The 11098-nt window shown below is 36.2% G+C and overlaps 2 protein-coding genes across 2 annotated transcripts in view; both read left to right on the forward strand.

Moving 5' to 3' along the window:
• The first annotated feature begins 7796 nt into the window (after nucleotides 1–7796).
• Nucleotides 7797–8939, forward strand: LOC128661422 (tigger transposable element-derived protein 1-like). The gene has a single exon (XM_053715677.1). It carries the CDS (start codon nucleotides 7797–7799, stop codon nucleotides 8937–8939), a length of 1143 nt encoding a protein of 380 aa, XP_053571652.1.
• Nucleotides 8940–9332: 393 nt separating this feature from the next.
• Nucleotides 9333–11098, forward strand: part of LOC128661423 (frizzled-8-like) — a 14419-nt gene continuing 12653 nt past the window's right edge. Inside the window, 1 exon segment of the mRNA XM_053715678.1 lies at nucleotides 9333–9372. Within this exon segment, the coding sequence (XP_053571653.1) occupies nucleotides 9333–9372 (40 nt within the window).

Genomic DNA, 11098 nt, shown 5'->3' on the forward strand with positions numbered 1-11098 from the left:
TTTTTTTCCTATTTCTGCTAATGTGTTTTACATTAAGGTGCTGCTTGAATAGACTGTGATTATTGTTTCAGGACTTGGACTCCAAGTAATGTTTATATATACCTTGCCTGCTGTGACAATAATAATATGCCAGTTATAGACTGAGGTGATTATTGAGGTAACTGGACAACAATTACTGGAAGTAAAAAGGCCTAAGTTTCCCGATTGTGGTCCCTTAATTAATTTGGATTACTTGTTTTTTTAATACTTTCATTTAAAAAAAGAAAACTTTGAAGAGACTCCTCAGAGATTTGACAGCAGATGTCTGTAGTCATAGAAATGTGAACAAATATAAAAGGAACAGATGAGGAGCGTTTATATTACCATTTGCCTTCTCATTTTAAAGTATTAATTACACCAGCTACAGGAAACCATCCCTTCCTCAACTGTTGCAAACTTTATGAATTGGCCCCATATGGAAGCTAAAGATTATTGAGAGAATGATTTCTTCAAGTAACTCTACAAAATGTTAACTTTTATTTTATAAATGTATTTTCAAACAACATAGAAACTTAAAACTACAATGATATAACAGACATTTTAAAAAATATTGCTGGATGTGTAAGTAATGGACAGGCTAGTTAAACTGACGGATATACTTTATAAAGAGACACTCAAGTCTACAAAAAAATCATTTTTATTGTAAAGTAATCCCTGCTATAATTATTTTATTTATGATTCTTGAAAACTCTATTTCTTAATGCTGCAAAATCACTGTATTCATTTAGCTAGCACCATGAACAGTAGAAAATTGTATAACAGAATTCTCTGTTCTATTAATTTATAAACCAGGTCTTTTTGTTTTGATTGATAACAATTAACAGATTGTGTTCCTTAAAGGGACACTGAACCCACATTTTTCTTTTGTGATTCAGATAGAGCATGCAGTTTTAAGCAACTTTCTAATATACTCCTATTATCAAATTTTCTTCATTCTCTTGGTATCTTTATTTTAAATGCAAGAATGTAAGTTTAAATGCCAGCCCATTTTTGGTGAACAACCTGGGTTGTTCTTGCTGATTGGTGGATAAATTAATCCACCAACAAAAAAGTTCTACCCAGTGTGCTGAACCAAAAATAATCTTAGATGACTTCTTTTTCAAATAAAGATAGCAAGAGAACGAAGAAAATTTGATAATAGGAATAAATTAGAAAGTTGCTTAAAATTGCATGCTCTATCGGAAAGTTAGACGAAAGAAAAAAATTGAGTTCAGTGTCCCTTAAACTATGTAAGTAAAGCTTATTACCATTTAAGGTCTAGTTTACAAGTGGCACACTATTTATCACTCCTGCTCAAGAAAAAAACCTTCTGCTAGAAGTAAACTTTTTGCGAGTGCGGGTTAGTGTGCATATTACAAGTTGAAAGTAAAAGTTTGCGTGCGAGCAAATCCTGACGCATGCTAACTGCAGAACCTCAGATATTGTGACCGCACAAACTTTTTCTCTCCATAGACTTTAATGGAGAGCGCAGAAGAAAAACAAACACTTATCACTTGCACGCCAACCAGACAAGAGTTATTTATATGTCACATTCCAATATTCTTCACATATAGGGACAATGTTATATTTATTTTTAAAAAAAATTACAAAAATTATATATATTATATATATATATATATATATATATATATATAAATATATTATATAATATAGTACTTATATATATATCTTTATGTACCTATACCTGTATATCTATTCCTAAGGATATATACGGTATAGATATTTATTTTGCATTAACATCACATATATATATATATATAGAGATATATATTTAATAAAAAATGACATTGTGTCTATGTGATGGAAACATAGGAATGTAAAAGTATGCATAACACACACAGCGCACATGGAAATATTTGTTTATCTTAAAGTGCGTTATTGAAATGACTAAATTTAAATATTTTTACAGCAGCCAGGAATAATTTTAAAGGGACAGTCTAGGGCCAAAATAAACTTTCATGATTCAGATAGAGCATGTAATTTAAACAATTTTCCAAGTTTAGCTTTTTATCAGCCAATTTGCTTTGTTCTCTTGCTATTCTTAGTTGAAACGATTAACCAGGAGGTTCATATGCTAATTTCTTAGACCTTTGGAAGCCCGACCTCTTTCAGATTGCATTTTAACAGTTTTTCACCACTAGAGGGTGGTTAGTTCACATATTTCATATAGATAACACTGTGCTCGTGCACGTGAAGTAATCTGGGAGCAGGCACTGATTGGCTAGAGCTGCAATCTGAAAAAGGGGCAGTTTGCAGAGGCTTAGATACAAGATAATCACAGAGGGGTTAATAGTATATTATTATAACTGTGTTGGTTGTGCAAAACTGGGGAATGGGGTAATAAAGGGATTATCTATCTTTTAAAACAATAAAAATTCTGGTGTAGACTGTCCCTTTAAGTACATATTATTAGCTGGTTATTTTTATTATTTTATATTTACATTCCTATGTTTTTTTTTATAACTAAGATATATTTATAGTTACATGTAATAATGTTAAAGTAAAAATATGTATCTATACCTATATAGGTATATGTATATACAGATATATACAGAAATATGCATTCAAAATAAAAATAACATTGTCCTGTATGTGAAGAACATTGAAAATGTTAACGGGGACATTAAACCCACATTTTTTCATTCATGATTCAGATAGAGAATACAATTTTAAAACAACATTCCAATTTACTTCTATAATCTAATTTGTTCATTCTTTAGATATCCTTTGTTAAAGAAATAGCATGGGTGAGCCAATCATACGAGGGCCATCTATGTGGCAAGCATCCAATCAGGTGGCTAGTTGAGCCTATCTAGATATGCTTTTCAGAAAAGATACATCAAGAGAATTAAGCAAATTAGATAATAAGAAGTAAATTGAGAAAGTTGTTAAAATTGGTATTCTCTATCTGAATCATTAAAGAAAAAATTTGGGTTTCATGTCCCTTTAAATATTTACAGTAAATACACAGTAAAACACCTTATGAGAATATTATTATATAATTATTATTATAGCCCTTTAGCATCAAATACATTGCTATATACCTATTACATTTTAACACTTATAACACTTTTTTATTAATATTTCTATGAATAATTTGTATCAGATAGTTTATATGTTTGTGTAACAGTATAATTTAATGTAATTATGTTGTGTTTAATGCAACTTTTTAGCCCTAACTTGTGATACGCATGCAAATTAACGCACTTGCGATATTTTACAAACGTTAGTGCTGAATTTGTTTGGCCGTGCTATTCTCTTAATAAAATCACTTCAATGCATTTTGTAAACATCAGTACATCACTATGTAAATTCCCCAACACAGTTGAGACAGGACTTAACAATATTTTCATTTTGATGATGCATCTTGCATTGTTTTATTAAGGAATACTTTTTTTTACCTTGCAGAAAATTAAAGGTAATTCTAGATACATGAATGCAGCTTTTTTGGAAATAGGGAAGTGAAATGTAGCAATACATATTAAAGGGACATTAAGGCAAAATTAAACATGTGATTCATATTGAACATGCAGTTTTAAATAACTTCCAGTTTGCTTCTATTATACAATTTGTTTTGTTCTCTTAATATCCTTTGTTTGGAGTAAACATTGGTAGGTTAATAGGAGCTTGCACACGTGTCTGTAGCAGTGTTTGTAACTATGCATAAGATTGCTATAAATGATTGTTTCTCAACCACGGACCTCGAGTACCCCCAACAGGCCCGGTTTTCATTATAGCTGAACCAGTGCACAGGTGAAATAATCAGCTGATGAGTGAGAGCTGGTTAGTAACCATGGTAAACATACATTATTAAGGCATTAGCATAATCTAATAGCTGAGAGGCAACAGCTCTGGACACAGAGTCAGAGCCTTTCTGTAGAGACGTATGTATTATAACCATAATGTACTAAGATAAGACTTAGTTAAACAGTTGCATTAAAAGAGAATCTTGTCTGCTGAGTAAAGTATGAATCTAGATAAACTACATTTTTCAGGTTGTGAACAATTAGGCAGTTAAGTAAATATGTAACTAAACAATTAAACAGTCAAACATTGAGATCTTAGAACATAGAAATGGCTTGTCTATCAAGTTATTAAGTAATTTATGTACCAGTGTACCAGCCGTTGAAAAAGGAATGGTTACCTTGATTTGGTTGGAGGCACTCCTTTGAAGATCAGTTAGGCTAAGAGGTAGAAGGACCAACTGTACCCTAAAACTCATATTAGTATTATAATTAAAATTATGAAATTATAAGAGGGGTCAAGGGGTATGGGGTCTATCATATTTGTCATCTTTCAGCACCCTGTGCTACGCCGGGTTTGTATTTAAATATTCTTCCCACAAAAATGTAATGGAGTGATAATCGTCCTGTCGGTTTGTGTATCCGTAATGATATTTTTCTAACCGTAGGCGATGTGTTACTGATTGTGGGAAGGTCTGCTTTTTTCCAGTTTAGCGGTATTAATTTTTTTGTGGAATTGATCATTAGGGTTAATAATGCTAGTCTGAACTTACATTTAATCTTAGGGAAATGGTTGAACAAATACGTCCAGAATGTGTAAGGTAGAGGGACTGTTATTATTGATTAAATTTCTGTTCTGATAGATTCCCAATATTTCTCAACAATTGGGCATTGCCACCATATATGAAACATGGTGCCCATTTCTTTACAGCCTCTCCAGCATGTCGCTGGGGTGGTAGGAAAAAGTCGGTGTAATCTCATAGGGGTGTAGTACCATCTACATAACAATTTCATATTCATTTCTAATGTGGATATGGAGGACGAGGATCTGCTCATATGCAGAAAGATATCTAGCCATGTTTGTGGGGGTAGGGTATTCTTCACTTCTGCTTCCCATTTAGCAACATAGGAGGGCAAGGTATTTGAATATGTTGTAGTTATCTGCTTATAAGTGAGCGAGAGAATGCCTCTGCTAGGATGCTCTGTCCTACATAGGTTTTCAAAGGGGGTAAGGGTACGTATTAAATAAGTCTTGGAAGGGTGTGTTGTTAGGTAGTGTATTACCTGTGAATATGTTAGCCAGCTCGAGAATTTATCTCCACAGCTGGATGTGACGTCTGCCTGAGTTTGCTCTTTCCCGTTTTGAAAGAAGATATATGCAGGTAGGGCCTCTCGAATTCCTGCACTGTTAATGTTATGTGGTTTGAATTGTACTGGGCAGGATGGATTCCCCACGAGAGGGGTGAGAGATGAGTATATTGTAGATATATGCTTATGTTTTGTTATAATCTTATCCCACATTTTATAAGTTTCTCTTGTGGAAGTGGGGGTTGTGTGCTGTAAGGTTCTTCGATTGGGCGGAAGCCAACATTGACCACTAAGCGTGGTGTCGTTAGTTAAGTGGTGTTCCAATTGAACCCATTCTTTATTGGAAGCGTGTTTGCACCAGTCCACTACTCTGGTTAAAAAGGTCGCCTGTCTATACTGTTGCAAGTTCGGGGCACCTAGGCCTCCTAGTTCTTTAGAGCGATATATCGTGGCTGTCGCGATGCGTGGCCTCTTGTGGGACCATATGAAAGAGTTTAATATTTTTTGAAGTTGGAATGTCATGCGGTCAGGGAGGGGTATCGGTAAGGTCTGCATAAGATACAATATTTTAGGTAGGACTTTGCAGGCTGTGATATAGGAATAAAGGTTCTGAATATGAGCCTCGGGGGGGGGGGTTTCGTTATATTATAAAGGTCGGTGTAATAGTCATGAAAAGTACGTAGTATGTCTTGTGTTGTGACTGCTGGTGATTTATGATGCGGGCGCTGAATTTCATAGATAAATGATTTGAACCTTCTATTGCTTTCGTAATAAAATAAGCTATTTGTCTTCCTACGTAGTGTCTGATATTCTATGTCTAAAAAGTTATCTAAAGCTGCTCGTGCTGATTGATATTCTTGTTCTATAATGACATCAGTCAGGGTCATTTTTAGTTTATGGTCTAGTCGCAAAAGAGTTTCAGAGAGATCTTTATATTGCTGGCGTGTATGGCGTTGAACTTGGGCTTTCAATTTTATTAGTTCCCCCTGAATGACACATTTGTGCGCTTCCCAGATCTTATAATGGTCTGCTATAGAGTTAGTGTTAATTGTAAAGTATTCTGATATAAGGGAGGCAAGTTTGGTGACATGGTTGGGGTCATTCAGAAGGGTTTCATCTAATTTCCATATATATGGCTCTGTTGGGGTTTCTGGCCACGAGAATTTTAATTTGACCGCTGAATGGTCAGACCAGGATGTAGGAGAAATGTCACAGCTATGCATAAAGGGAAGGCCTTTCTGATTTGTAAATACAGGTATACCCCGCTTTACGTCGATTCGCTTTACGTCGTTTCGCTAATACGTCGCCGCCGCAAACCCGGAAGTAGTTTCTCAGCGCGGCACAGCTCAGGACTTAGACAAGGAGTAAGGAGAAAAATTGCATGCGGTTTTACAGAGTACGTTGGGAAGACTTTAGGGTTGCTAAAACTGTGCAGTACAGTATTGTACTGTACCAGATACTGTAATTTGGTAAGTCCAGTACAGTATACCGGTCTTCATAAGCATTACAGTATTTTTTGTACAATTAAAGGTACAGTACTGTACAGGATTATTTGTTAAATCCATACAGTAATTGTACCGTACACACAAGTCTAGTTCTTCATAAGCAGTATTTTTTGGCCAATAAAGGTACAGTACAAGTACCAGTATATGCTGTATACAGTATTATTGTCATAATACCTTTGTGCTTACCTTGAATAGTACAGGTAAGCATTTCATATGCCTCCATCTCATATACAGTACCATACCATAAAACATAACCTACTTTAGTACTGTACAGTATTGTTTGGCATGGTTTGAGATCTCCACATAAAATAAGGATCTGTCATACAGTACAGGTACAGTAGAGTACTGTACATTAGGTTATGGTATGGTACTGTATAGACTGTATGAGATGAAGGAGGCATATGAGATTATTACCTGTACTATTCAAGGTAAGCACAAAGGTAAAACCAATCATTGCAATAGGAGCAGACAATCTTTTTTTTTCATGTTTTTTTTTCATACAGTAATTTAAAAATTCACTCCCAGTATCATCTCTGTTTTGTATTTTAGTCTTTATTTTATTTCTACATTTCTACAATGGCCCTGGCTCCAGGTGATGAAAAAAAGAGGATCCGTAAGCCTCTTACATTGAATCAAAAGTTGGAAATGATAAAGATGAGTGAGCAAGGCATGTCCATCTCAGATATAGGCCGCAAGTTAGGTTTGGCTCGCACAACAGTTAGCACAGTGGTGAACGCTAAAGAAAAATACTTAAAAGAAGTAAAAAGTGCTACTCCAGTGCACACAAAAGTGATTCGCAAGAGAGACAACCTTATTGCTGAAATGGAGAAGCTGCTAGTGGTTTGGATAGAAGATCAAACCAGCCACAATGTTCCTTTAAGCCAAGCCATTATTCAAAGCAAGGCACTATCCTTGTTTAATGCAATGAAGACTGATAGAGGTGAGAGTGCTAAAGATGAAAATTTTGAAGCTAGCAGAGGTTGGTTTAACAGGTTTAAGGAAAGAAGTCATCTGCACAACATTAAAGTGCAAGGGGAAGCAGCTAGTGCAGATGTTGAATCTGCAGAGGCTTTTCCAGAAGAGCTGGCTAAAATTATAGAAGATGGTGGTTACACCACACAGCAAATATTTAATGTTGATGAAAGGCCTTTTCTGGAAAAAAATGCCATCTAGGACATTCATTGCAAAGGAGGAAAAGTTAATGCCAGGATTCAAAGCTGCAAAGGATCGACTAACACTGCTTTTAGGTGCTAATGCAGCTGGTGATTTGAAGCTGAAGCCTATGATGATCTACCATTCTGACAATCCCAGGGCTCTGAAAAACTATGCTAAATCTAGCCTGCCTGTTTACTACAAATCAAACACTAAAGCCTGGATGACTGCAAGTCTATTTACAACATGGTTTACAGATTATTTTAAACCCACAGTTGAAGCCTACTGCAAGGAAAAAAAAATTCCTTTTAAAATTTTAATGCTTACTGACAATGCACCTTCTCACCCACGAGCATTAATGGAAATGTACAATGAGATTCAAGTTGTTTTCTTGCCTGCAAACACCACATCTATTCTTCAGCCTATGGATCAGGGAGTGATTGCAACCTTCAAAGCATATTATTTGAAGAAGACATTTACTGCTGCTATAACTGCCTTAGATAGCGATGCATCTGATGGTGCTACACAGAACAAATTAAAAGCCTTCTGGAAAGGATTTACAATTCTAGATGCTATTAAAGCAATTAGAGATTCCTGGAATGAAGTTTCAGAATCAGCATTGAGACGTGTGTGGAAAAAGCTAATCCCCACCTTTATGGATGATGTTCCCGGCCTTGAGACTTCGGTAGAGGAAGTCAATGCTAGCGTTGTGGACATGGCTAGACAACTGGAACTAGAAGTGGAGCCTGAAGATGTTACAGAATTGCTTGCATCTCATGACCAGCCATTGACAGATGAAGATTTGATTATGATTGAAGAGCAAAGAAGACTGTTTCTTGAAACTGATGGTTCTACTGATGAAGACCCAGTTTGCATTAGGGAAATGCCAACAAAAGAATTAGAGGAATATGTCAATTTAATTGAAACGGGTTTGGCAGGTTTGGAGCAGATTGATGGCAATTTTGAAAGAAGTTCTTCAGTTAATAAAATTGTGTCAAATGGAATTGCATGTTATAAAGAAATACTTCGAGAAAGGAAGCGTCAGTCCATGAAGCAAACTTCTTTGCTATCATATTTTAATAAAGTCCCACAGCCATCATCATCACCTTCAACATCAAGACCTGATGAATCTTTGTCAAGTTCTCCACCTTCAAAACTGATTTGCATTGAAAACTCAGATGATGAATCATAAGCAAAGATAAGCAATAAAGCACATACCACTGTATTGTACTACATGTTGTACTGTACAGTACCTGTATACAGTATATGTATCCCTTTCTACTGTCTGCATAACTGAATACAGTAGTGTACTGTCTTTTGTTGTTATTAAAACTAAACTTAGCACTATTGCACACCTATATATGTTATTTCAAACATGTTTTTAAGCTTGTAAACACACTGGCAAGTGAAAAACAAGTAAAAAATGCATTGACTCACTTTAAGTCGGTTTTCACTTTACAGCGGGGCTCCGGTCCCTAACCCGCTGTATGAGCGGGGTATACCTGTATGTAATCAAGTCTGCTGTACGTTTTGTTCGGATGTGAGAAGAAGGTGTTGTCTTTTTTATCAGTATGTATTAGACGCCATGTGTCGTATAGGGTTAGCTCTTTTAAATTTTTCCACAAGTATGTGGTGGTTTTCTTTGAGACCGAAATATTGGGGTTGGAACTATCCTTCATTGGTTGAAGAGGGAGGTTGAAGTCCCCAGCCAGAAACACTGGGCCAGTTGCTAAATCCAGTATTTTCTTGAACATAGTTCGGAAAAAAGGCAACTGTTTGGAGTTTGGGGCATATGCGTTCACTAATGTTAAAGGGCGACCGTACAGCTGTCCTGTCAGTCCTAAAAACCTGCCGTCCCGGTCTCTATCTATACGGGTCACTGAAAATGGGAGGTCCTTTTTAATTAATATGCTAACTCCGGCTTTCTTATTAGGCCCTGAACTATGAAAATGTAAGGCATATGCTTTCCCAAAATATTTCGGTTCTTTTTTTAATTGAAAGTGGGTCTCTTGCAGAAACACTATATCTACTTGTCTCTTGACTAAATCTGAAAGGGCTTTAGAACGTTTAGATGGCAAATTTAACCCCTTGGCATTTTGTGTTAAAAGGGTCAGATGATGTCTGGTGTTACCTTTGAATTGTGTCATATCTACCTACTTGTGGCGCTGAAATTATCAGGAGTGCGGCATGGTACCTGGTACAGAGTCTGAAAAATATCACTGTGTGAAATCCATTTCCTAGAAGATAAAGAACATCAGTACAAACATAGTAAACAATATTAACAATGAACATATATAAAGAAAAACTAAAAGGGCATATTAAATTAGGATTCGGATCTCTCGTCCTAAATAGGGCATACTGAGAGTGTTTAATAGGGGTGCGAACTACAAACCCTATTGACATTTCTATAAAAATATCACACAGTCTGGTAAATATGCAAGATAGATGATACATTCTAACGTATCTGTAACTAACTATTTTAGGGGGGAGGGGAGTGGTTTGGCAGTATAGCATCATAGGAAAATATAGACATTATAGCACTTTCAGAAAATTTTATCTCATGTGGTTGCCATACTTCTATTATAAGGAAGGCGGATTTGTAGGATTCAAGATGTATTAGATGACTAATAGCAAACTAAAGATAATTTAAGCAAACTTTAGATATTCAGTGCAAACATAGGTAAAGTACTTGCTGCCATGCTGTAACCCCAGCATGCAGGAATGAAGATCCACATATTTTAGGGTAAGTTAGCAAGAGTGTCTCAGGTAGATGAGCCGGGCTTGGTTGGTGAGGTTGTCACAGATTTTCCCTTCTTTGCGACAACCGTGCCAGCTTGATATCATCTCGCTTGGTCGTTTGTTGGGAGGTTGTAAAGAACCATTCACAGCCGGAGGTTCAATAGGGTCAAGTCCCAAGGATGAACAGAAGTCTGGAATGTTCTCCGGTGTTCTACAGATTAATCTAGTGTTGTTCCTAAGGACCCATATCTGTGCTGGGAATCCCCATCTATAGGGAATCTTTTTGTTTCGGAGTAATGTTGTTAGTTGCGAGAATTATTTTCTTCTTTGTAAGGTCTCATATGACAAATCCTGATAAAACTGGAGTACAGTTCCTCTAAATCTTATCGGTTGGTTCTTGTGGGACTGATTTAATATCATTTCTTTGTCTAAAAAGTTTTGAATCTAATAATGATGTCCCTAGGTGGGGCTGTATCAGGGTTTAGGGCGGAGTGCACGGTTTGCTCTCCCATTGTATGTCCGTTGTGTGGGATGTTTCCTTTACATGCTGGAACAAGGCTGGCAAGTATACCGGAAAGTCTCGTGGTAGTACGTCTTCAGGAACTCCCCTGA

Source organism: Bombina bombina, chromosome 5 (assembly GCF_027579735.1).
Source record: "Bombina bombina isolate aBomBom1 chromosome 5, aBomBom1.pri, whole genome shotgun sequence".
In the NCBI taxonomy this organism is placed as follows: Eukaryota; Metazoa; Chordata; class Amphibia; order Anura; family Bombinatoridae; genus Bombina; species Bombina bombina.

Bases quoted from the DNA above. Each gene is read 5' to 3' on its own strand.
- LOC128661422 (XM_053715677.1), top strand. From the start codon at position 7,797: ATGCCAGGATTCAAAGCTGCAAAGGATCGACTAACACTGCTTTTAGGT.